Below are 26253 nucleotides of genomic sequence, written 5' to 3' on the forward strand. Positions count from 1 at the left end.
GCTGCTGGAGACAAGGCACTGGGTCCACCTGGGCTGAGGAAGGCAGGGGCTAGTGGTGCTGCCTGGCAGCGTTGTCACTAACACCCCCTCTGCCTACTGCCAGGTCAGGACAGCCAGCTGCCATGCACGCACATGGGCCAGCCAAGGAGCAATCTGTCTGTAGGATGGGGTCCGAGCAGCAAACCCTCGTGCAGCCCTACTGCTGTCTTGTCACCTCAAGAAGAAACTGTGGGCTCAGAGCTCGCAGGGTGCTCTGTGCTGTCGCCTGATGCTTGGCCTCTGTGTGGGCACCCCAGTGCAGATCACTCCAAAATGCCCAAGCTGAGTACCTAGTACCAAAGGAAGAGACCTGCAGCTGCAGAAGGAGGTAGGATGGGACCCAGCCAACAGCCTGGGAACTGCAGGAGCTTCACCTTGTAACAGGAGATGCTAAAATTAGCTGTATTTTAGGCTCCCTTCCTGAGTATCCTGGGGTGTGCTTAACAGCTGTCTGTCACACACAAGCACGAGCCCAAATCCAGCACACCATGAGTGCCTCCTGCAAGACAACTCTGGTGGTTGCACAGAGTGGGTGCTGCAGCCTAGTGCGTGCTTCTGGGCAGTTTGGGGAGCATGCAGAGCCTGGAGTGAGGGACATGCTAGGAAATGTGCACCCTTTCATCAGAGCATCACTCCTCCCTTGGTGCATTTTACTGTCCTTATTTCTGCGAGGCACCAAATCCAGATTTGAGACGATTTGGCTATACAGACAGAAACTTGGGGTCAAGCCCTAACTCTAGCACAAAGCTGGCTGAAGGCAGAAGTGATTATTGTAAAGAGAAATTGCTTAATCTCCATGCTGGAAGCAGAGAAAAATACTTTGTTTAACATACAGCTAGAACATTTGTAGGCAGGGTTTGTTGTTTTGGTTTTTTTTCTTTCCCTTGATAGAAAGTGCTCAAAACACTTGTGTGCATCTGGAAGCTGCTGGGGCAGCAAGTAGCTGGGGTGTGCCTTGTCTGTTTGCCCTCAGAGACACTACTCCTTCCCCTTCCAGTGCTGCACTCCTGGTCATGGTGCAAGCTCTGAGCCCTCTGCCCTGCGCATCGAGCACCTGCTACACCCTCTCATCCCGTCTGCATGTGCTAAGCCCCTCAGGGAACCTGTGCCCCCTAAATTTAATGCTTTGGCTTGCTCCCCAAGACAGCACATTTGCCTGCTTGGCATCTGGGCTGGGGTGCCTTGTGCAATGGGTTTTTCTGGCCAGACACCCCAAAGGATGTTTCCCTAATTGTATATTTGAGCAATTGCACCACAGCCAGGTTGGCTCCCTCGGGCTTTTCTTGCGGGGCGTTAGGGCTCTGCAGTGAATCTCCTCTGGGTTGGATTTGGCTTTCTACCAAGTCGGGATGTTCCTGAGATTGCAAGAAACTCACTTCTGCTCCAGTAATTTTTAAGCTCCTCCTGGTTTATTTTCTTCCCTGCTGTCCTGTCTGCTTGTTTCTGGGGTGCTTTGGCCCCTGCATGTGCTGGGGCAAGACAAAAGCTGCAAACGGCGCTGTTTATAAAATCCCACCCCCACAGCAACCAGGTCCCCGAGACAGGAGTGCTGCACGCTGGCATCAGTCCAGGGCATGTGGCTTTGCATGACAAAGCTCTCCTCTCGGGGTCCTTTCCAGTCTGCAGAGCTGGAAGAGCCGCGGTCCCCGCACCGAGGGCGCCCCGCCGGGCAGGGAGCTGGCCGCCGCCGGGGGGAGCGGCTGGGGGCTTCAGCCGGGGCCGGGGCTGGGGGGGGCTGCCGGGGGGGGGCCGCGCAGATGTAGCGGCGCTGGCTTTGCCTGCCCGTGTGCAGGCCTGTCGCCTGGCTGTGCTGCCGTCGCCGGCGAAGGGACGGGTCCTGGCGGCTCGCTTGGGGATCCAGCGCGGTCCCGCATCACTCGGCGGTGCGTCCGCCGTTTTGCCGGCCGACACGTCTTTTAGCCGAACGTGTTCGCAGCAACTCGCCCAGCCGGTGGTCTGGGGCCACAAGCCTTCCGTGTGCGAGTGCGTGGCACCCCCAGGGCGGCCGAGACGGGCCCCGGAGGCTCAGGGTCCCGCGGGGAAGGCGGCGCCGAGCGCCAGGACGGCTCCGCGGCCTCTCGGCGGGGCTCCGCGGGGCGCGGAACTGCCCGGGGCTGCGGGATGGGCCCGGCTGGGGGCTGGCAGCCCCTCTCCGCTGCTGGCTCCGGCGCTCCGCTGCGTGAAGCAGGGAAGGGATGAAGCTGCCGGGCCCCGGAGGCAGGGGCTGGCCGCCCTCCCTGGCAGCTCTGCGGGACTGCCCGGGGGAAGCGCAGCCTGTCCCATCTGCTGTGCCAGGTTGCACGTTTGCAGCAGGAGAGTAAGAGATGGACTCCGACTCGTTAATTTTTATATAAAATTGTTGGTTTCCGTTGGTTCTGTGGGGTGACTGCCCAGGGGAGAAACTGAGGTCTTTATCTGGTTTTACATGTCCAATTATCTCTCTGGATACGAGTTCAGGCTTCCTGGTTATGGGAGGTGGGTTATACAGTACATGATGGATATTTAGGTTTTATTTATCCTGTCTTTTATGGCTAAGGCACTGCCAGAAAACTAAATAAAACTCGTACATGCGGTACTTGCTGTGGGCAGTGCTGTGCTCGGAGAGCGGGGACTGCTGTCAGCGCAGGGGCGGGAGCGGCGCTCCTGGGCTTGGCTCTGCGGGGAGGAGGGGATCGGGTGTAACGGGAATTCAAGACCTTTGTTCTTTACAGTGAGAGGGAGGGGTGGGAAAGGGAGAAGTAGGGGTTAAGAGAGGATGCCGGACAGTTGGACTGCTAGATTCCTGATATCCTATAGGTGACCTTGAGCAGGCTGCATTGCATCTTTGCAGACTAGAAGTCAAAGCACAAAGTGGTGTTTATGTTCCCTACCTGCTTGTTTTGCTCATCTGTTAATGAGATGCCATGAGAGCAGGTGGGGAAGGGAAGAGCCTTCACCACCTTCAGGGCTGCTACCATCAGCCTAAGGGCAGCGTGCTGTGACCCTGCTGCCTCCAAGCTGAGGGTGTCCTGCTGCAGTGCTCCTCATGCTGCTTGGTTTTCCCTCACACTGGAATGGAAAACACTGCTCCCAAACATGAGTCTCACGCCTGGGACCTGGCAGCCTGCATCTGCAGCCCTGTGGGCCAGGAGCTTTCTGTGCTGGCATGGGAAAACCAAGAGCAGCAACCCGCCTGGCTTGTCCAGGGCATGGCTTAAAATGGAAAAACAAACCCCCACCTCTGGATGGGTGTAGGTCCTGCCTTCCCGTTGGACTGTGGCACTGATGCAGCTTTGCAATGTTCAGGTAAATACTGGAACACCAGGAGTGTAGCTCTCAGATAGGGGTGAATTAGTAGGTGTATAGTGCAAGTGGGTGAATGCATCTGTGGAGAAGCAGCATGAGGGTGGAGAGCCTGATGCAGACTTTTGGTGTTGAGCCTCCTCCCCCCCCCCCCCCCTTTTAGTGATCACTGACCGGCCCCTGTGGGGTGACAGCACTGAGATGGCTGGGATAGAGGGTTGTGGCATAGTCCTTGGGGCACTTGCTCTGCCTGCATGTATGTGGTTCTGATGCAAGCTATACTGTATACAGGGCGAGTGCAGGCAAATAACTCTTGATGGGCTCATGTGCGTGTGGGTGAGTTCTGGATCCCCCAACACTTTGCCTCTGAGGTGCCTAGGCAAGAGCAATGGTTCTTGGAGTGTGGGGTGTTTATGCAAGATCAGCAGGTTCTGCCTGTGGTGGTGGTGGGTGCAGGTGCGGGGGCAGGTGCTGCTGTGAGTACTGGGCACGGACTCTCAGCTGGTTGCTGCTGGGCTGGGCACAGAAGGAGCCCTACCTGCTGCTAGGGCAGGTGGTGCTTTTTGTGATTCTCAGACTTTGGCAGCTACAGCATCCCTAGCCGGGCTTCTCTGCTGCACCTGGGAGAGGGGTACTTGGAGACCCTGGTGCCACATACTTTGCCTTCCCTGATCCCTTCCTCTGCTTTCTGATCAGAAACCTCCCAATGGAACATGTCAGGGTTCCCAAAGGGATATGCAGTGGGGATCATCTGCCTTAGCTTAGAACTGGTGAAAGAGTTGCATGATGGCAGGCAGCGGGAGGAGGTGGGACAGACCTTTTCAAGGAAATGCAGCAACAGTATTTCTTAAACAGTTGTTTGCAAGGCAGGGAGCTAGTGTTGCTGTAGTGTAATTTGGATGTGCCTGGCAGGGATGCACCATAACTTCGCTGGAGACAGCAAAGCATAAATAAGTTGACTTGAACTAGCTTGTTGCTGAAGACTGATGAGGGGGATTCTTGTGCTATCAGCAGAGCTGCAGCTCTGAGAAGACAGCCAGAGAGAATGAAAAGCAACCATGGTAACTGCTTATTTTCTTCAGTGAACACGCTTTCCAGAAGATCAGAAGCAAACTGTACTGGGGGAGCATGTGCATTGCAGCAGCATTGCTATCTCTGCTGTCTCGTCTCCTGCCCGAGTCCAGGCTGGGCTGGTGCAGAAATGCCCTGGCTGCCTGGCTTGCCTGCAGGCTGTGGCTTGTGGTCTCCTGACAGGGGAGGAGGAAAGCACCAGGAACTGGAGCTCCTCATCCTCCATTCTGGATGGTTCCAGCTCTATTTCTGCCCACTGTGATGTGGGAACAGGCTGCTTCTGACTGTATTGCACCTTTGGTGTTTCAGAATGTAATGGATCTGGACTCAGATGCTGACAGCTAGTAGTAAGCCTGGCTCTGGATTAGTTGTGACGCAGGTGTAGCCAAGACCTGCCTGTGAGATTGTCTTTGCAGCTTATGGATGAATGAACTGCAGAACAGAAGGGTTTCTGGACCAGTGTGGCACCTCTGCTCCTCAGCCTGTGGCACAGCAGCCCTGAGAGATGCATGAGGCAGATCAGCACTGCTGGATGCAGCAGTGTGAGCTGTGAAATGCTCTTGTGGCCCCTTCAGTTTGGGCTGGTCTTGTGCCCTGGAATGATCTCTGAAGCAAAACGTACCTTTTAACTGCAATCATTGCTGGGGAATCTTGTCCGTTATAAATTACTGGCTTCACTGCCAGCGTTGTCAGTTCTTGGCCCTGGCAGTACTTTGCAGCAGGGAGTTTCCCAGTTGATTTGATCTCTCCTATGGGCAGCTCAGGGCTCTTCTCCCCATCCTGCACCTCATCCCACCAGAAGAGTGACTGGTGCCAGCAGTTTGCCTCTGGGGCAGAGATGCCCTAAGTCTGGTGCTAGGGGTAGAACTGGGTAGCCTGTCCTTATGGGTGTTTCGCCACACCATCTCCTTTCTCAGAGGTGTCTGTAAGTAGGATTAGGCTTCCCTTCCTTCTCTCTTTTGTTGTCTCTGTAGATCTCAGCCCCTTTGCTCCTGGTCCTGTTCTCATGTGCTGGATCCTGCTTTTGTCAAATTGAACATGATGTCAAATTAAAGCCATCACAGGGACAGTTGGAGTGAAGCACCCAGTTTAATGAGGCAGCGCTGAAAATCAATAACTTAATTGCAGACATTTGATGGACTTTTATCCAATTTATAGTCCTCCTGCCCTCCTACGTGTAGAGCATGAGGACGTGGGATTGTGTCTGGCTCTGGGCAAGCAAAAGCCTTGCTTCTCCCATGGCTGTTGTCCCTTTGCAGGTTTGTCTGCTGCAGAGATCTGGTGCTGCAGAGTGGATCAGGCTCTGGCTGGGAAGTCCCTCTACATGCGGGAGAATTGCTTGGTGTTGCTCAGTGCTGACAGGAAAGGGGCAGCTGTGGTGATAACATCTCATCCCTAGCTCTTTTCCAGATGGTCCAGCAGAAGTCTCTGGGAGAAAAGCTCCAAGCTGTTCAGACCAGTGATGTCCTGGAGAGCAGTCCTGCCTAGACAGCAGCCCCAAGGTGGCCCAAGGTCCAGTCCCTCCTGCCACTCTGCAGGACAAAAGGGCATTTGCAGCAGTATTTGGAGTCCTGGCTCTCAGGCTTTTGGGGGGAGGCAGTGCCTCAGCTGTTCTTGTTTCCCTCAGCGTGTGCAAATGATCAGTGTTGACCCCTGCTTTCCTGTTCTGCCAGCTGCTGGCCCTGAGGTTCGCGTTGGTCTTCTCTCCTCCTCCCTGACTTTCTGTTTTCCTCCTTGTCCCTGCTGCAGGCACCTCTGTGATGCAGGTGATGGCATCTGATGCTGATGACCCCACATATGGGAGCAGCGCCCGGGTAGTCTACAGTGTGCTTGAGGGCGAGCAGCACTTTACTGTGGACAGTAAAACAGGTGAGCAGCAGCTAGCTGGGCTGGGGCAGTCCGTGTGGGATGTCTGGAGAACAGACCGTGGCCACGTGTTCGGTGCACGGCTGTGTGCCAGCAGGCCTGTGCCCCCATGCTGGCTGTTGGTGCTGGGGTACCCATGCCGCGGCGTTACTGGGTGTGGAGAGGAAGCTCAGCAGCCCTGCAGGCTGCTGCCTGGCTCCAAGCAGTGCCTGCAGCAGGCAGCACCGCAGAGGAGGACCTGCAGCTGCCAACCCAGAGCGCCCTGCCTGTGCCTGCACCAGCCAGAGCTCCTCTGTGTGCTCTGTGCCCAGAGCAAGAGTGCACCTGCAGGTGTATAAAATCTCAGTGTGAAAGGTTTAAGTAATACCAGAGGGGCCTTACCAAAGGCTGCATTGTTATCACCAGGGCTTTGATTAAAGGTAACACTTTAAATTAAGGATCGGTTTATAAATGTTCTATTAATATTTAATGAAAGAACAGTAGAAGCTGCTCCATTCCTTAATAACTTATAATAGAGCCTGTTGTAAAATGCCTCTGTAATAAATCCCGAGCAGATGATGCTCTGACTTACTGGTTAGAGTAGACCATAACCAGGAGGTGCTGGGGTATATATTCTCCTTGCCTCCCAGGAGTGTGACTCACATTACCCTTAATGGCAGCCTTGCAGCTTTCTAAGGAGGGAAGACACTCAAATGCTAATAAGAGGTATTTAAGGCACAAAGCATGCAGTAAAGTACCCACAGTTTAATGAAAAATTGTCAAAGGACAAGCACGACGGTAGCTGCAGCTCTTGCTGGAAAGCTGGGTGTCCTGTCCCACCGCCGCCCCCCCCCCCCATTGCTGAACCACAAACCACAGTGACACAGGTTGGGAGCGACCCTTGAAGTGCCAAGTCTTTGTCAGGGTGACCTGTGTTTGTTCTAATAGATGTTTTCTAAGGCTGTTTTTATGTAAGAGTGAAATTTGTTCGGAGGCTTTGGTATGGGGAGAGTGTAAGGAAGGTATGTGTGCCTGAGCCTCTGCATCTGTGTCAAACTACATGCCTCCTGAAAACTGGTCTGGTGCACATGGGCAAGCCAGTCCCAGCCCTGGCTGTGACACTGGCCCTGGCTGCCGTCACAGGAGAGCTCCAGTTTGGTAGCTCCTAAGCACACCTGACAGCAGAGCTGGGGTAAGTGGTGGAAAATGCCATTGTCTGGGCAGAGCCTGGTGCATTGGGGAAAGTGCATAAGCAGCGGCTTGGGGCTGTACCCGCTCCTGGTCCAGAAGCTGCTGCACCTGGGTTTTCTTCTCTCCCAGATTTGCTTTGTTTTATTCAGGGCTGGGGCCGGGAGGTGGGGGTGGGGGGACACACAACCGGGGAGGGGGTGGTGAGGAATGGATGAACAGTGGGCTAAACATTGAAAATTCTGGTGTGTGTGAGATCCTGTTAATCTGAGACAGCTTTTTGTGAGTAGAAGCCTGGCTGCTAGAATGAAGAGGGACCACTGGGAGCAAAATGCACAAGCCAAGACGTGCAGAGGCTCAGCTTTCTGCAAAAACATTAATGCTCTGTATTAAGGCATAAACTAAAATGTGCCCTGTGGGACTGTGGTGAGAATTAATGTCACTCTGGGAATCCAAGCTTCTTGATTCCTTGACTTTTTGTGTCTGAATTCTCAAGCTGGCTGTTTCCTACGCAGGGGGGTGTTGTTGTTGTTGATTTACTGTTCTACTTGCTTGTGATTCATAAAAGCAAAACTGCTGACAGTGTGCAGAAGAGTCCTCGGCCCCTTTTGAGCACATCTGTTTCCAGAATATCTGACCGCTAAAACAGGTATGGGGGCTGACTCTTCAGTGGCATCTGGGTTGCAGTTAGCCTTTTGCAGCTGCCTTACCTGGGCACCAGGAATGCAGTGGGCAGCTCTGCCCGTCAGCCACTTAAGATGCAGCTGCAGCCTGTCCTGTACCACCTGTGGCCTCGTGCCTGGCATGAGCTGTGTGCCCTGCTGTCAGTGCCAGCCTGGGTGGGTGCGGAGCTGGGGGCAGCAAGTACAGGACTTGTGGTGCCGAGGGGGGACATTGTTTTGTTGAGTCTCTGGTAGTGGCAAGGAGCCAGCACGTCCACCCAAGCAAATCCCATCCCGCTCCTACTCTGCACTTGGACCAGTTCTTGGTGCTCCACATGGGAGTCCTGGTCTGACTGCCCTGGGGGGCCTGGCTTGTGCCCTGAGCATGAGTTTTAATTACCTGTAGCAGCATAACTCTCAAGAGCCACCATTGTTATTAATGGCCATAAAAAGAACCGTAAAAACCTGGCATGTTACATTTCTTATAATACATAGTAATGAAGAACAATTTGTTTTCCCTTTTTGGTTTTGACTTTCTTCTCCACCTTTTCTTGTAGGTCCATACATGCAGTGCTCCCTTGCACACCGCCTAAGCCCGTGACACCTTCCAGCGTGTGTGCTTTCTTCCTTCCTTGCCTTTACAACCAGCTCTTTTCGCACTGTCCTTCATAGCATCAGTTTTGCACGTACAAGTGTGGTTTGCACAGTTGCCTATAGGATATGAACAGCGTGTATGTTGTTAAGCTTGTCTCCTGTTCTTGGATGTTACTAGCTGCAGTATTCAGCTGGAATTTTGGATTTGATGGACCTGTCAAAGGCAGACCCAAACCATCTTGATGCCATGCTATGCTGAATCCTAACACTCAATAAGCCTTGAATTCATGTACTGTCACAAACATCTTTTTAGAGGGAGACTAACAACTAAATGGCCCCACTGGAACAGTGGGAGCTGCAGCACGGCACTTGCTGGTGTCCGCAAAGCTGTGGAGAATGATTTCAGTTTCCACAGTGTTGAATGATGGTGAAGAAAAAGCACAGCTGATCCATATGGGCTTTTCTTTCGTATACACCGGCTACTACCTCTTGTACTTTGAGAACTGAGTTTCAGGAACTGAAACTGTGTGTGCATTTGTGTTGTGTACCCCAAGCCAGGTCCCAGAACTTACCCTGCATATGCTGAGGGTCTAGGCTGGCTTTTTCGGTGTATGAATCGGGAGCTTTGTATGCACAAACTCTGGAGGCATGACTTTCTTGCTAGCTGTGATAATATCCCCTAGGCTTCTTGCAAGAGCCCGCAGGCGTTAGTCACATTGAGGCTTTGTGCTGACCATTCATCCTCAGTTTGCAGGTGGGGTGCAGCTGATCTTTGACTGCTCTTTCTAGCAAGGGAGCTACATTGTGCCGTTTCGTGGCTGCTGAAGGAGGGAGGCTGTGCTCCTACAGTAGTCAGCCCCTGTGTGTGCTTTGCTGCTTCTGTTGGAAAACAGCCGCATGTGTTGGTGGTGGGTGTTGCTTCTGCGTGAGAGCACTTCAGCCTGGCTGTAGAGCCTCTCTCCTGCCCTGGGGCTGCTGGCTGGCTGCGGGGCCGTGTCCGTCTGTATGTCCGTCCCCCCCACTTTGCGCAGCAGGACGTGGAGCAGGAGGCTTAGTGCTAGTTCCTGTTCTAGCTCCAGGAAGCCCCTCCTCACCAGGATCCTTCTAACTTAAACTTTTCAATTGCTGAGATAGGCATAGAGTGTATGTGACTCCCAGTGCGTTTACATGAGAGGAGAAATCAGTGTGCATTTAAATTTACAGGCCATACTTTCATGTTGCTTTGTGTCATCCTGCACTCTGTACCTCTGCAGATCATTCACCTTTGTAGGGGCAAATTGCTTCTTTCACAGGCAGCTTGCCTGCCTGCTCATGTGTGTTCCTGTGTTCTTTGCAATGCCCGTCCTCATCTGTGGCCAGCACGGCAGAGACTTGCTGTTGCCAGCAACAGCTTGCTACCCACAACCTCGGGAGGAAACCTGAAAATAATGGACACCCAGAAGGAGGGCACAACCTGGTGCCCTTGGCTCCAGCAGCCTAGTTCATCCCTTTGCAGGGACATTGACTGCTACAGAGCAATCACAACAGGTAATACTGCAGGCCTTGTGATACTTGGTGCTTTCCTTAAAAGCCCAGTTGTTGGTTCAGGAGCGTACGTGGGAATCTTGCCTTTTACTGAAAGGAAGAGTTTCTTAAAATCTGACGTTCTGCTGTGCGCAGGGAAAAGGCAGAAGGACTGAGAAGGCTAATTGAAATGCAGTCTGACATTTATGATTACTTAAAAAGTTCCTGAGTTCTAGAGCCTGTCTCCTGATTTGGAGACTTAGCTGGTGAGGGCTTAGAGGTACTTGTGCCAGGGAGAGCAGGAAAAGAAATACTGGCCAGTTGAGGTGAAGCTGATGGTTGGTTGTGTGCAGCCATTAATTGTTTCACCCTTACTTACAGACCCTTACAGAGCCAGCCTTGCCCTGTTTGGAGACTGATTACAGCCCTAGTCCTGGGGTGGTGAGGGTGGACTGGGAGAGGAGTTGTGGCTGAGATCATGCCACATGCTGAACTGGGCTGATGAACTGTTGGGTTTGTGTGATGCAGTGGTGGGAGGCAGAACATGTTTCTCTGCTGCTCTCGCCAGTTTGTTAAAAATGCTCCTTGGTGCCTGGAAACACAAATCGGTATGCGTGTGCGCGCGCGCTCTCTTGGGTTTACACAGATCTGTGCCCCATCCCAGAAGCTTATTTACCAGAGCTGTGCACAGGGACAGGGGGTCTGAGCATGGGTGATGAGGGTCTGCAGAGAATGCATGCTTATTTAAGGTGATTGCTCTTATTAGCAAGATCGAATGTTAACAGTCCTCTTCAGAGACTGGTGCAAGAACTTCAGCTGGTTTGGGATCAAACTGTGTGTTTAGTCATCTTGAGGAAATTATAACTACTAATGTGCAGTGGGAATTAATATGAAGTGACGAGGGATTTAGCTGCTAAAAGAAGGGACAAAGGGAGGGTAAGTGTGCTGGCCCATCTGCCAGAGCTGACTGCAGGTGCCTCCCTCCAGGGCACTGGTGCCTCAGTGCTGGCGTGGGGAAGGCTGATTCCAGCCTGTAGGTTCTCCTCTCTGAGCAGTGGCAGTTGCTCTGTCTCTGCGGGTGCTGCCCTAGGAGCTATGGGGCAGCTGGTTTGACAAAGACTTGGCCACCCGCTGTGAAAGGTACTGTGTTAGAAATCCGCAGGCTGCAGCATCCCTCAGTCACAATAGTTGGGTGATTCTGCTCCCTTCCAATTAGCTTTGCTGGTTAGCTTGGTTATGCTGATGCAACCGTGCTGTTTCCATTTCTGGATCTCACTCTGTACCTTATTTGCTGAAGAGACATGAACCTCCTGAGCCTTGTGCCTAGTACCTTGCTTAGACCACCTGTAGTTTCTGCCTTCCAAATTGCCCTAAGGATGGGAAGGGTGGCTCTGCACGTAGTGGGGATGAAGTGCTGGTTCCTGGGGCTAAGACCCCATCTGCAGTTGGCTAACCTCCTCCTCGAGGCAGAGATCTATTTGCTTCGACTGGCCAAGCTGCTGGGGAGGAGTGAATCTGGTTTTGTCCAGCTAAATAGGAGAGAAGATAGAGAAGACTCTTCTCAGGCATACACAGTAAAAAGAGACAAATGGCAGGAAGAGAAAACTTGTCACCATGAAGGTGGCATTTCTGTCCTTGGAGATACTCAAAACCTGACTGGGCATGGCCCTGAGTAATCTCATCTGCCTTTGAAGACTGCCTGCTCTGAGCTGTAGTTGGACCAGGGACCTCCTGAGGATGCCTCCATGATACATTACTTTCTGGCTTTGTGGCAGGGAGCATGTTGTTCCTGACTGCCCTCAGCTGGAAGGTGACCTGTCCAGAGGGTCTCAGAGGATGTGGACATCTGAGCTAGAAGTATCCAAGAGCAGAGCAAAGCCCATAGTAATTGGGATTCCTGGAAGGCGGTTACCTGCTGAGTACTTTGTCCTGCTTTGTTTTTTATCACCCAAAGAGTGTCTGCTGGTTGAGCAGATTTGATGGTATATATGTGATGCTGTAAGTGTCCCCTTGCCTGGTAATTTTACTGATTAATCTGGATCATGCTGGAAGGCCACATGTGCCTTGTACCAGAGGGTATGCCACCATGCATCTGGATTATTCAGCTATAACAGATGCTGACAAGAACTAGGGAGATGAGTCTGAGCTGGAGGTGGTTCTTGCTTTATTAGCAGTGTCTGGGAAGGACAAAGTTTGGTAGTTTGGCTGGAAAGAATGTGAATCTTGGGAGATGACAGCAAGGACTTTTCAACATACAGCAGCAGAGGTCCCTGCCTCTTCTGTCTCTGTGCCCTGAGAGCAGGTCTGCCACCATCACTTGCTGCTGCTTTGCAGAGTTCCTGGGGGTCGGGGAGCAGAGGCTTTCCTGCCTCTTAGGAGATGGGACCATGCATGTTTGCTGCTGGTGGCTCTCTATGGCAGCACTCATAGAGCCATATTCAAGGAATTGGTGTGGAATATGTTTGGAGACCCTGGTTTGTCAAGGCCACTAGTAAATGGGAAGCGGTACCTCAGCCTAAGAGACAAAACCAGCCTGACAGTTGGGGTAGCAGCCTGGTGTGGCCTGAGCAAGTTTAGGGGGAACAGGTCTCTTGGTGAGAGTGCTGCTGGAGCTCTTGGAGGCCTGGGGCATGGGGCACTACATCTGCATCAGACCCCCACTCTCCTAGGATGAACTGGACAAACAACATCTTGGTAGGAGATGGTTTCTGCTCGGTGTGCACCCTCGCCAAAGACAAGGATTTTGTCTGCCTCCTGCCACTAGAATAACCAGAGCCAGCTGGGGCTGTTTGGCCTGTTCTGCACATGCCAAATGGCCTGGGCTTGCTCCCTGTCGGGATGGATGACCTTGGAGGTGTTCTGGGAAGCGCCTGAGCACTTTCCTCCCATCTTGCATCGCGTATTATGAGCTATATTATTACAAGCAGCTCAGTTAAGTCATTACAGCCTTGGTGAATGCATGAGCTTTTTCCCTCTCATCCCAATTCATCACTATTGTGCTGACATGAATCATTTTCATTATAAAATGCTTCAGACACCTTTAATTAACAGAATTGCTTAAATTTCAATGAGATGGTGCTTGCCCAGAAATAGTGGGTTTGTATTCGTAGTGGAGTGGCAGGAGAAGGCCTGTAAGCACGACCAGCTGAGGCCAGTCCCGTGCAGCCCTGGGTGCTTGTGCAGGGCCAGTGCCTGCTCTCAGAGGGGAGACTGCAGTTCTCCCTGGGGTGCGTGTGTGGGGGCGCGTGCATCACTCTCTCAACCCCATTTGGACGAGGTGGGGTGGGACCCCTGGTCAAGTGCCTTCCTCTGAACAGGTCCAGGGTCGAGGAGGGAGCCGGTGTGGACCCTAGGCCCCATCACAGGGTCAGCACCTGCTGCCTTCCCATGGAGAGGTTGGCATGCTCCCTAGCAGAAGTTTGGCAGCGCTCTGTGCCGCATCTCACCTGCGTGATGGCCGGGAGTGTGGAGCGATAGGAGGGCTGAGAGTTACAAGTGTGTAAACAGGCAGATGCTGGAAGTGCAGAAGAGATGGTTAGTGAGACAGAGCCCCCTCCACATTCCTGGGGCTGAAGGTGGTGGGAGTCCAGGTAATTACAGAACTGAAATGACAGTAGAACAAGGGAAGGTGGGTGATATTGTGCCTGTCCACAAGAGCTGGGGAACTGCAAGGAACTGAAACGCTGGTTATGTCTTTATAATAGATCCTAACTATGATAATCGTTGGAATAATTGCTAGTTCCAGAAAGCAAGGAGAGAGAGCTCTCCAGAACAGCGTTGCCAGCTCCTGCTGCACCTGTAATATCATGCAAAGGGGTGAATTTCATCCTCTCAGCTTAGGGACGTTTCTGACTGCCTTTGGGCCACAGCCCCAGTGGCTCCTGGGTGTGAGCCATCCACCCATAGCCTTTGTCAGGAGGTGCACAAGGTCACATCAGACACATGAACGGGGAAATGGTGGCAACCAGCTGGCTGTAGAGGGCTGATACCTGGGGTGCACCCGCTAAGCCATGTCTTGTCTCCTTGCAGCTCTCCACTGTGCTCAGGTTGTGCTGCCCAGAAGTATCTGCTTTGGGCCCGGTGGCATGGATGGCTGCGATGCTCTGTTATTGCTCACTTTGCATGTCAGCAAATTGTCTTGCAAGTTGCTGAAAGCAACTGGATGATTCTGCTGTCACTTGGCAAGGGGAGAGCCTCTTGTTCCCTCCAGGTCAGACCCCCCTCACTGGAGACCACAGCCAAGCAACACCCCCACCCCCACTCCCCAGCATTTTCTCTAACTCCAGGCAGGATTACAGGTTAAAAAAAAGCAAAGATCTTGCAGTTCACAGTAGGAGGAGGTAAAACTAACAGTTAAACAGAAAAGCCTGGAAGAGGGAGCAATTACAGAAACAGAAAACAATGTCTTTATCTATGGGAATGTTAAGGAGCTGAGCTGGAGGGGGTTTTAAGCTGATTCGTGGCTGTTCTGTGGTGGTGTTGGTACAGTGGGACTGGGAATGTGCCGCTAATGACCTTGTATCCCTCTATGTACTCATGCGTGCTCCTGGTGCCACCTCAGGGCAGAATCACTGCTTGCTTCCATTCTTAGAGTATTTCTTCTCTGCTTTATTTCCATGTAAATTAAACACTCCTGGGTGACATAGGAAGTAGTAATTCTGCCTTTCACAGTGTTCTCTGGGTTTTACTACTCTTTGTTTCATGGTTTACATTCCTTTATATTTTAGCCCAGGTCATTTCCCCCAAGCCCTGGTGGCTACTGAATACCTGGAAACACTTCTTTTTAAGAGACTTCATTTCATAAAAAGTACTAATACACCATACATTTTGTTAGGTTTTACAGTCTTTAGTGCATTCTCAGCCCCTGACACAGAGCTTGTATATCATCTCTGGCCTCCTTAACTTAGAGGGGCACTTGAAAATGAGGGGGTTTGTGCAAACGGACTTTGGGAAATGTGCTGCCCCCCTCCCATTTTCCAAATCAAACAGGGGGGCCCTCCAGGCGTGCTTGAGCCATGAGGCACCTGTGAAATGGAGCCTGGGCTCAGAGTGCCCGTGTTCTGTTAGGAATGCTGCAGCAAGCCTGGCTCCTGCTTGAGCAGATAGAGATAAGTGGGCTGTTGCAGATTTGTGCCAAAGGGGGTTTGTGACTCAGCCGGGGCTCTCATGCTGCCTTTCTGTGCAAACCTGGAGGCTGGCCCCAGCACAGCCCCAGCATCTGAGCGAGTCCTCTGGCTCCTGTGCCTCTGGCCCCCAGCAGTCCTTCACCCGGCTCCTGGCCTTCCTGGAGAGGAGCAGAGAGCTCTGAGATGGGGTTCAAGCCTGTCAGAGCTACTGGCAGCCCACGGTAGCAGCAGCAGTCAGAAATGTTTCATGCAACATGCCTGTGAGTTGGCTGTGGAGACTTGCTGGGATCAGGCTGGGCCTGTGGCTATTCCTGGGCTCCGTGGCAGGGGTTCGGGATGTTTCTGCCTGGCTGACAACCCCCTGGGCTCAGCTTTGGCTTATATGATCTCTGTGCAGGGCTTGCTCCCCTCTGCAGCAGAGCCCAGCAGATGTTGCCAGCAGCGTGCTCCTGTGGCAAAGGTGGCCCACAGCACCCCAGGCTGCTGTCGCCTGTAGTCAAGGGAGGTAGCCCATCCCTTTTCAGCACTGGCAAGATGGTGCAAGTGCCGTATGTGGTTCTGAGCTGCCACATATGAGACAGAACTGGGCATGGGCTGAGAACAGGGAAGGGCCATGAAGATGGGTGAAGTAGGAGCATCTACCGTATGTGGAGAGGCTGGGAGATCTAGCTGATCCTGTTTAGAGTTGGGGCTTAGAAGAGGTAATCTCCAGCGGCCCCTTCCAGCCTCACCCTGTCTGTGACTGCGGATGCTCTGTTGACCTGCCCGTGTTCATGCTGTCATGCTGGTTTCCAGGTGTGATCCGGACGGCCGTGGCTGACCTGGACCGTGAGACGCAGGACCGGTATGAGGTGGTGATCCGTGCAACGGACATGGCAGGACAGCTGGGTGGCCTGTCTGGATCCACCACAGTCACCATTGTAGTCACTGATGTCAATGACAACCCACCACGCTTTCCTCAGAGTAAGTCCTGACAGCAGTGAGGGGGGTGAGCACTGGCCCTTATCCTGGTCCTGGCCCCTTGTGGGCGGTGGGACAGAAGCTCAGCTTCCAGCACAGCCTGGCACGTGTCTGCAGGGTGAGCCAGCCCGTCTGCTCGTGCCACTTGCAGGGCAGCAGCACCAAGGTACCGTGGCACGCACAGCTCCTTGCCTGGGTCTGAGTGTGTCCCTGCCTGGCAGCGTGATGGAGGGGCAGCTGCCTTGGCTGAGACTGTCTGGGGCCCCGGACAAGAGCCCTGCTCCCGTTGCTAGTCCTGGGGGTGAGCAGGGCTGTGTGGTGGGGACAGCAGAGCTAGCCCTTTCCTGACCCCTCTCTGAGCGGTGCTGGGGGAGAGGACAGCCCGGCCCGTGCTGCTGTTTCCTGGGAGCTCGGGCGGGCACTCAGCTGCTGGCCTGGCCGCTCCTGGCTGCTGCGTCAGAGCTTGGTAGGCTCTGCCCCATTGTGAGGCATGGTGACACTGCCCAGCTCAGACGGTAGCCTTGTCACAAGACAGCTCTGTTTTCCACGTTGCTGCTAGTGGCCTGTGGCTCATGCTTGTGTCTAACCCGGGAGCCTTCCCAGATGAGGAGGGTGGGTGATCCTGCTGCAAAGAGTGGGCTGTTCAGTGCACGCCAGCTGCAGGCACCAGCAGCTTGTGGCTGGCAGGCCAGAAAAGGTGCTGCAGCCAGAGGAGTCTCAGCTCTTCACCTGCATCTCCTAGAAATTAGAAATAGTAAAGTTTGCAAAGAATCGGAGAATGCTGATTGCAGAGCAATGTCCATGCAGAGAAATCGGCCCTTACTTCACCCAGCACCTTGAAACATCAGTGCTCCCCAGTTATCTTCCCTCAGCCCTTATTTTTGGCTGGGGTATGTATTTCCCCTGGTTGGGCTTTCTGGGCTATAGACACCAGTAGAGGTTGGGCAGCCCTCGTAGTCCAAGGGCACCCACAGGGAGGTACACAAAGGGCTGCATCGACCTGGAGGGAGTTCAAAGGCAGAAGCAGTGACCCTGGTACCTTTTCCTCCTCCAGAGATGTATCAGTTCAGCATTGTTGAAACTGCCCCTGTGGGCACTGCCATTGGGAGGGTGAAGGCAGAGGACTCTGACGTTGGGGAGAACACGGATATGACATATCAGGTGAAGGATGAGGAGGGTGTTGAGATGTTCAAAGTCACCACGGACAGCAATACCCAAGAGGCTGTCATCATGGTACAGAAGGTGAGAGATGATGAAGGCTGGTTGGGTAGGGAGGGCACAGCTCTCTAGGAGAGCCCTTTCCTTTGGGGATCCCTGCTGCTGCATTTGAGTTGAACTAAATGCTTCTCCGAGTGTTACGCTAGCAGTAGCGTTTTTGTGCCTGCAGGTGCAGGGAGAGACCTACCTCCATTCTGGCTGGACGGCAAAACACAGACCTGTGTCTGTGAGGAAAGGCTGAAAAGGAGCAGCAGCACAGTGCCTGCTGGAGCCTGTGCAGGGCAGCTCCCAGTGTGGCAGAGAAGCGAGCCATGCATAGGGCCATGGAAGCGAGTGCTTATAACTGTTATTGATAGCACCTGTTAGGGTAGAAATATGCCCACATAACTCCTGTACCTGACCAGCAGCACTTTTTACTGTATCTGCTTTTGGTGGCAAAAACAATCAAGCAAACGCTTGATGCAGGCAAGAAAGAATGATTGTTCACCAAGGCCACTGTATTCAGCTTGCCTCCCCTGTAGAAATAATAGCAGGGTGATTAATGATCAGAACCTGCTCATTTGCAACACACAGTGTGCTATCTTCCCAGGGAATCCTTGCAGCCTGGTCGCCCTGTCGGGGGTCCTGGGGTAGCGGGCCAGAGGCTGCCAGTTCCTCCAGCCCCTCTCAGTGTGGGGGGTGCTGGTGGGAGGGCAGAGCATGAGCTCCCAGCCTCCCATGCCTGGAGGGCAGGTGGCTTTAGTGCTGCCCCCTGTGTCTCCAGTGAAGGGAGGGGCAGCCAGGGGGCTTCTGGGGCTGGGTACAGCTAACCCTCTCCTGTTGTCCCAGCCTCTTGACTACGAGTCGAAGAAAGTGCACACTGTCGTGGTAGAGGCCCTCAACAAGTTTGTAGACCCACGGTTCGTTGACCTGGGCACCTTCCGGGACCAGACCATCGTGCGGGTCTCGGTGCTGGATGTCGACGAGCCCCCCGAGTTCCGGCCCCCCTCCAACCTGATGGAGGTCCAGGAGGATGCGCATGTTGGCTCTGTTGTGGGGGTGGTCACCGCCCTGGACCCGGACACAGCGAACCATCCTGTCCGGTAAAGTAGCCGCCTAAACCTTGCATCATCTTCCTTCCAGCGGTGGGCATGGGTTCACCTGCAAGGGATGCACGTGGCCGAGGGGGGCTTGTGGCCATGGCTGGGGCAGAGGGGAGGTTGTGGCAGAGAAGGAGGGGCAGTGCAGGTGACAAGTCCTGCACACGTGGCCAAGCACGTGAGTGTGTCCTATGGGACAGGCAGCCGGGGGGTGAGTGGCAGCCTGTGCACAAGCAACAGGCAAACAAGAGCAGCTGTCTCACAGGTGACAGATTCGTTGCTGGCAAGTGATTGCGTTTGAGAGTGCCAGCGGAGTCTTGGGGAAGGTGGCTGGGTGACACTTGCGTGTCCTTGCTGCTGACAGGGAGGTGCCTGCAGTGGTGCCTGACACAGGCCAGACAAGTGACCAGGAATGACAGGAGAGCAGTGATGAAGGATGGCAGATGAGGTGAGGCTTGGGAGGCGCAGAGCCACAGCTTGGCCGTGTGTGCGTGCATGTGTGCACAGGGATCAAAGATCAGAGGAGTTTGTATTTGGGCAGGAGGCATAATCCAGGCAGCAGCTTATCTACACAGGACATTTCCCATTTCCATTTAATTTGTGGCTAAAGAGATTGTTACCTTGTTAAATTGTTATTACCTAAGGCACAAAGCAGCCTTCTGGCTCTGCCAACTGGCCTGAGTCACAAGCACTTGGGTTGGAAAGCAGGTGTTCAGAAAACATCCCCAATGTGTGGAAAATTTCCTTGAAATGTGTGTTCTCGTGGTGACGGCAGGGCTGCAGGCACCTTGTGCACAGCCGCTTCAAATGCTCAGCAGTGGCTTTGCATTTGAGAGCTCTGTAGGGAGCCCATCCCAGGCAGCGATAAACTGGGACACAGCAGGGACAGGGGCACAGGATGGAGGAGGACGTGGCCAGGGAGATGATGTCCCCGCATGGCTGCTTGGGGTGCTGAGCTCCAGCGCTGTGCAGCCATGGGGAGCACAGTGGTTCAGGGTGGGGTGAGGGGCATCTCCTGATCTTCCTGGAAATGAAAATTGAGATGTTTAGAAAGGTCAGGAAAGAATTTACACATGAAAAGCTGCCATCTATGGATGTCTGGCAGCTAGCAGAGAGTATTGTGTCACAAAGCTGGATGCTGAAATTTGTCTTGGGGGTGAATGTGAATGAAATCAGCCTTGGCTTGCCAGGAACTATGTATGTGCACCACTTGCCGTAGTCGGTGCTGTCTGTTGGACGTGTTCTCAAAGTACCTCTCTCTGCTCACCTTGTCGTGTGACTACCCTCTCCATTCAGGCTACACATCTGATTTCTTTCTTTGTAGCCCAACCTGAGCATGTGGCTGTTAGTCCACACACACATCTGTGCGTGCTTTTTCACTTGACTGTTTCTAGCAGTGCTACAGAACACCATTTTTATTTTCTGATCTGTAATTGTAGGAAAGGGGCCTTGGGGACAGAACTATTCTTATTCTCATTTTTTCTTGTTCTTTGTGCTGCTTCCCTGTGGAGCATGTTGCATTGTTTGCAAACAGAACAAAAGAAAGCAGAGGGAGGCTTGCTACCACTGTGCAGAAGGTGATGGGGACTTGGAGCAGAGAGGAGCAGATTTAGGTACTTGCAGGAGCAAGAGGGTTAGAGCCCAAACTTTGCTATGCGAGTGTCTGTCTTACAGTGAGCTTAGTGCCAGACAAGGCAATGCCTCGTGCTCAGGCACTGAGGGTCCAGCCAACAGAACTCTCAGGCATCTGCTGCAGCTTGGGAGTTGCAGTGTGTTTTTCCTTTGTCAGGCTTGATGCATTCAAATACGTGTCCTCCCTCCAGCTATCCCCAGGCAGGTAGCTTATCCTGCATCCCCCCTGCTCCCCTGTGGCATTTGGTCTCCATCCATCCATCTCTTCACTCCCCTCTGTTCTTGCACTGCCTGCTGTCATGAGCAGTGGCAGCTCTGTGCACTCGGGATGCTCCCTTGGTGCTTGCCTGGGGAGTACGGGTGGGTGAGCCCTCCCTGCCACGTTAACATGCACCAAGTGGAGACGAATGTTTATACTGATCACACCAGTGTGGCACCAATGCAGGTGGAAGGTGCTGTTGGATCTCTTGTGCTTTCCCATACTCTGGCTAAGCCAGGTAATTTAATAAAAGACTTTGCTGCGTGGGCAGCTGTTCACAGCTTCAAAGTGGTGCACAAACATTAATGCAAGCATCCCGCAGTACCCTGCAAGGATGTGACACTAACCTGTCAGCAGGAGACAGCAGTAAGTCACCTTGCATTTCAAGTGTGCTACTCCCAAAGTACAGTCACAAGAAGCCAGCACTTGTGCTTCACCTCTGATGCATTAGAGAGCAACTGGTCCTGACAGCATGACCGGTATTTGATCCTTGACTCCTTGAAGTTGGTATGAACTCTTTCAAGTTGCTGCAGTTCAGTGGATCCCTTTAACTTCCTGATTCTTGTCTGCTAGAGGTAGGAGCGAAGGCATGGCTGTGTTTCTGCAGTGCCTGCTGCCTTCTGGACCTTGGGTCTGTGTGTTGGCTCTGCCCTGTAAATAGGGGAGAGCCACAACCTTCTGTCATGATGAGATGCTCTCTTCTCCTGAGGCAGGAAAAGAACAAGGGATGCCAGAGACAGCAGAGCAAAAATCAGCTCTGTCAGTGTTTCCAGGTCCTGCTGACACCAGGCTGCCAATAACGAGGTTTGGGAAGTATTTTTAGCCAAAAGGGAACGGAGGTGCCTTTGGCTCCTTGTTTTCATCCCTAGGCCAGCACAAACGGCTGTGTGGCTTCTGCACCATCCAGCCTGAAGCAGCTGCTGGAGGCATGTTTCACCCTGGCGCTCCCCTGCCCTCCTGGGTGGATGTAAGGACACAAGGACATAGCCATTTGCTGTGAGAACAAATCCCTCCCAGACAAGCCAGGCTGGGTTGCAAAGTGAGCTGTTATGAAGACACAAGGGTTGGAGGGGTGTCCAGCTCCCCTGCTCTTAGGAGGCATCCCTGAGGCACGGCTTGCTGCCCCTCTCCCGGCTGCCTGTGGATGTACAGCCCTTGGCAGCCACTTGCCCGGGTGGGAGGAAAGCTGGGGCTTGGGGTGCCCAAAGAGCACCCATCTCTGGGTGAGCAGCCCCAGCTTGTGCTGCTCAGGAGGGACACCCTCCCTCCGGTGGGATGCAGTGAGGCAGGGAGTCATGCTCAAGTTCAGCATGCCCTCAGGGGGCAATGCTAAGCCCCACCGCGGCACAGGCAGGAAATGCCTTTCTAAAGAACTGGTGCTTTTTGTTTTATTCCATCCTTGTTTGTTGCCTAACAAAAGCTGGAAGCACTCTTTTTCAGAAAGAATTTAGCTTTCAGTTGGCTTTTTGGCTTTAGCTGTACGTTTCCTGGGCGTAGTGCAATTTTTCTCAGCTGAGCCATTGTATGAGGTAATACAGTGATAGACTGACTGTGTATGTGAGGCTGTTTGTATGGGAGCCTTTTGTTTTTCTCTCTGCAGTGGGAGCCTGTGCTCTGGTTGTGTGTGTTCCAGGCTTTATCAGCGCTGGGAAGATGTTGCTTGGGATTTAAGGTTCTCAGAGATATTCTTGTTTGGTATTCACCAAATCTGGAGACACGTGTTGGACATGGGCATTTTATAGACTGCAACAGCACAGCAAGAACTACAACCTGCTTCAGCACAAAAGGGAGAGCAGGAAAAAACAAACACAACAAAAAGCTTTTCACAGTGTTTGAAAAGCTCCCTATTAACAAAACACGTGGCATAAAATGTGCTCCTTGTTACATTCAGGGGGAGAAGTGAAACAAACTGCTTGAGAAATGCATTCAGGAGAAAGATGAGCACCAAGAAAGCTGTCTAAATTAAACAGTCACTTGTAACATGCAAACCAACAGGCAGTGCCAGCAGAAAGAGAGGAAAACGGATTACAAGGTCCGCATCCCAATCAGAGCTGGGGACTGCAGTTCCAGATACAGAGCGCCAGCCAGCTTTAGAAGGAATGAGCATATGTCCTGTCTCTGAGTACCTGGAGGACCCAGGGATTAATTGCTGCCTCTTCCCAGGTGAGAAGCACTGTTTGGCTTCAGTGGCCCAGATGAATATGAAGCTGCACTACTGGAGGTGGAGGGGCTTGTGCTGGTCAGCACAGACATTGGTCGGTGAAGGTTGTACTGCACAAAGTGGCGTAAACTGAGCGTCATGGATAGCTTCTCATCCTCGCTGCTCTAGCATGGGGGTAGCCGTAACCTCCTGGAGGGGAGCTCTGTCGTGTAGAGCAGTGTGGAGTGGTCTGATCCGCAGCTCTGAGCCGGTTATGGCTGTAGCTTTGCGGGGGGCGGATGGCCATCCCTGTGCCCCCCTCTGCCCCCAGCCCCAATGCTAGCCTAGAACTCCAGAGCCTCCACAGCGCTTTGCACAGTTGGAGAGCTACAGAACCACCTGGACCGGCCACCTCCAAACCCATAGTGCGTAGAAGCAGGCTCAGCCCTGCTTTCATGGCAAGCGCAGGCAAGGCTCAGAGCTCTCTCCTTCCCCTGACACAGTGTTGAGAAGGTGGCAGCTCTGTGAGTAGCACAGGTGACAAAGGGATCAGATCTCTGGTCTGGTTTGTGCCCTGCTATAGGGTATAGGCAGGCAGTCCTCCATACAATTCAGAAGTGACAGATGACAACCTTAACAGCAAAACAATTGGAAGCATAAGAAAAGGTTACCAGTGGCGTGACACAGGGTGCTCCCCTATCAGCCTCCTGCCCTCCGGCCATGCAAGCCGCTGGTGTCAGATGTTTCCAGGCTCAGTGATGCCTCCCATCAGTAAGTGGGTTTTTCTGTGTAGCTATTTTTTGCAGGTATCTCTGTTTATGCAGCAATGACATGAGTGTGAACAAAACAGGCATGTGCTTACCTGAGAAACAGGGAAGGCATATGGAGAGTTAAGTACCATTTTGAACTGTAACAGTATTAAAAAGTGGATATGTTTGAGGTCAGGTGATGTGGTAGAACAATGGAAGCAGTTGTGCAAATGCATGAATTATGCCATTGGAAAGATGCTAGGTGTTGTCATCCCAGCTTCTGTTCCTCCTTCTAGCAGTACATTGGACTGATGGGTACAAGTCAGAGCGGCCAGACCTTTCCTTTCCCTTTGCAGTGAGCAAGCACAGGGTGGATGAGAGGCTGCAGAATGTGCCAGCACAGTGTCACTGTTCCTCCTGGAGCTGGCTGTGTGCCTGTAGAGGCTGTTTCCAGCTAGGAGTTAGGGCAGAAAATGCAGGATGGCTAGAAAGTCCCTGGCAGTTGCTTCAGAGATGCCTGGGCTTGTACCTGGCTTTGTGTGGCAGATCCCCATTGCCTCTAAGTGCAAGGATGGGGGTGGAAGCCAGCCACATAGGTGCAGAACATGCTAGACCGTGCATGTGCACAGATGCTATTTAAATGATTTTTTTTACATTTTTTCTTAACTGCAGGCAAGTGCTGTTGTATTTTCTCTCTCATCCCCCTGTCTGTCTGAAAGGGAGAAAGCTAGGGAATGTAATCTGGTACTGTAAAACACCTTAAACAGTGTAGAAATGCCTTTGTATGTGCCTCCATCAGAGGCGGAGCTGTCTGATTGTGTGGATAGGTGCCCCACAAGAGGCACTCATCTGCAGCTGGTTCCCCCACCCAGGGCATGGGACAGAAAGGCATGGACACCATTGATGCCTCTGTGTACAGTGGTCATCCTTGCATGCAGAAAGTGAACTGGTGTTCCTCCGCTGTGAGCCACATGGATGAGGCACCCACAGAGCACAGCTGGGCTGTGCCAGGCAAGACACAAGCACCTGGGAAAGCCACCCTGCAGCGTAGGATGCCTCCGCCATCCTGAGCATGCTTCTAGCCTAGAGTCTGTCCTGCTCAGCTCATCGTCTGACACAGCCTCTCAGTACTGTCCTGTCTCATCAGCTTTCCAGCTTGCTTTGTCTCTACATTTATCTTCCTTCTGTTGTTGGACATGTGACTGAAGGCTTTAATTTCTTCACAGCCCTCCTTTTGGTAATTCATCCAATTTATCCTTTGTACTCTTTGCTGTCTTGTATTATTTAATTCTGTAGAGCACTCTGGGATGCAGTGTGTATGAAGGATGCTGTACACAATAACATTGTGCTGTATTGTTTGTGATTTGTAGGCCTTCTGGATTTCTAATTCCGATTGCAGTGGTGGTGTTTTTTATTTGTGTTATGGCTGTGCTTGAGGTCCTCAGCTGGATTGGGCTTCCCTTCCAATCTCTTCCCCGAGGAGCACACATCTACTTGTGCCCTGGTTTAATGTTAGCTTGCTTTATTCCGTGTGTAATGTCTCTGCTGGTTGGAGATCCAGGCAGTCCCAGTGGTGTGTCCTGCGGTTGTGGTGTCATGGCTAAGGTGCAGGGCTAAACCCCCGGTGTGTGATCCTTCTCGTGATCTGTGAGGTTGCTCTTTGGGAAGAGGTGACACAGGGAGTGGGTGGACTGTTGGTGTGGTGCTCCTTGTGCTGTTTGGGGCAGCGCTGGAGCAGCTGAAGGAGAAGAATGATAGCTGTGTGTGAAGGGTCTCTGCTGAGCAGCTGGAGCCAGTCAGAGCTGGAGGAGCTCTGCAGCCTGTTCCTGTGAAACTGGGAAGCCCAAACTGTGGCAAATCTCAGGGGTGCTGGGGATGATGTGCTGTGTTGGCTGTGAGGATGCTGGCTGTTGCCCACTGCTCTGTGCCAGGGTTCTTGCTCCAGTTGCACAGGTTCGGTCTGGATTTGGAGGAGACCTTGCCATTTGTAACTGCTGTAGCTGCAGGTCTGGCTCACAGCCCGCCCACGTGTTGCTCTGTGGTCCTTCAGGTCTCTCACTTGGGTGGGTGCTGTGGCAGGATCAGGAGAGGGGGTTGGGGGGGGTGATGGGCTTCTCAAGCAGGGGTGCCTTCCTCCACTTTCGGTTGGTGTTTTTCCTGAACTTAAAGCTCAGAAGCTTTTCAGGGTCATGAGTGGAGTTACAGCCCGTGATTTCTGTATCGCTCTGTCTGTCCTGAGCATAAGGTTCCCATCAGAGCAGGTTTTTCCCCTTGTCCACAGCCTGTGCTTAGTTCCGCTTTATGCACCAAAAGCCACACTTGAGTTTTACTTGAGGGCCCTGCACTTGCGGCCTGGTAGAAGCGTGGCCTTCGTGTGCAGCAGAGGAAAAGTGAGAGTGGTGATACAGGGCCGGTTGCGTTACATTCCTATATTTTTGGGGCTGGTGGCAAGGTTGGGTTTGGCACATCCAGCTGTTGACTGTTTCCCCTTTTGCCTGATCTCAGGTATGCCATCGACCGCAGCACAGATGCTGAGAGGATCTTTGATATCGATGCCAACACAGGTGCCATTGTGACAGGAAAGGTCCTAGACCGGGAGACAGCAGGGTGGCACAACATCACTGTCCTGGCAATGGAAGCAGGTGAGATGGAAGAATGCTGTGTGGAGCGAACAGTCTGTGCTGGGGCAGAGGGGGAAATATGGGTGCATTCACTGCAGAGGTGACCAAGAGGCAAGTGTTAACACTGAATTAAAAAAAAATAACGCAGCAGCACTAAGTCTGACATCTCCCTAGACAACCTAAAAATACTCTTCCAGACTTGAGCATTAATAAGGGAGCATGGTTGAATAGTATATTTGATGAACACTAATCAAATTTGTTATCTATGCACCAGCTCTGCCTGTC

General features: G+C 52.7%; 1 protein-coding gene across 2 annotated transcripts in view; it reads left to right on the forward strand.

The window, feature by feature from the left end:
- Window positions 1–26253, forward strand: part of CDH22 (cadherin 22) — an 86025-nt gene that overhangs the window by 37993 nt on the left and 21779 nt on the right. For both annotated transcript variants that reach the window (XM_037403114.1, XM_037403115.1), the window contains exons 5-9: window positions 6142–6261; window positions 16106–16273; window positions 17325–17512; window positions 18317–18570; window positions 25853–25989. In XM_037403114.1, the coding sequence (XP_037259011.1) occupies window positions 6142–6261; window positions 16106–16273; window positions 17325–17512; window positions 18317–18570; window positions 25853–25989 (867 nt within the window). The remainder of the gene's footprint in view (window positions 1–6141; window positions 6262–16105; window positions 16274–17324; window positions 17513–18316; window positions 18571–25852; window positions 25990–26253) is intronic.

The sequence above is a fragment of the Falco rusticolus genome, chromosome 10, assembly GCF_015220075.1.
Source record: "Falco rusticolus isolate bFalRus1 chromosome 10, bFalRus1.pri, whole genome shotgun sequence".
Lineage (NCBI taxonomy): Eukaryota > Metazoa > Chordata > Aves > Falconiformes > Falconidae > Falco > Falco rusticolus.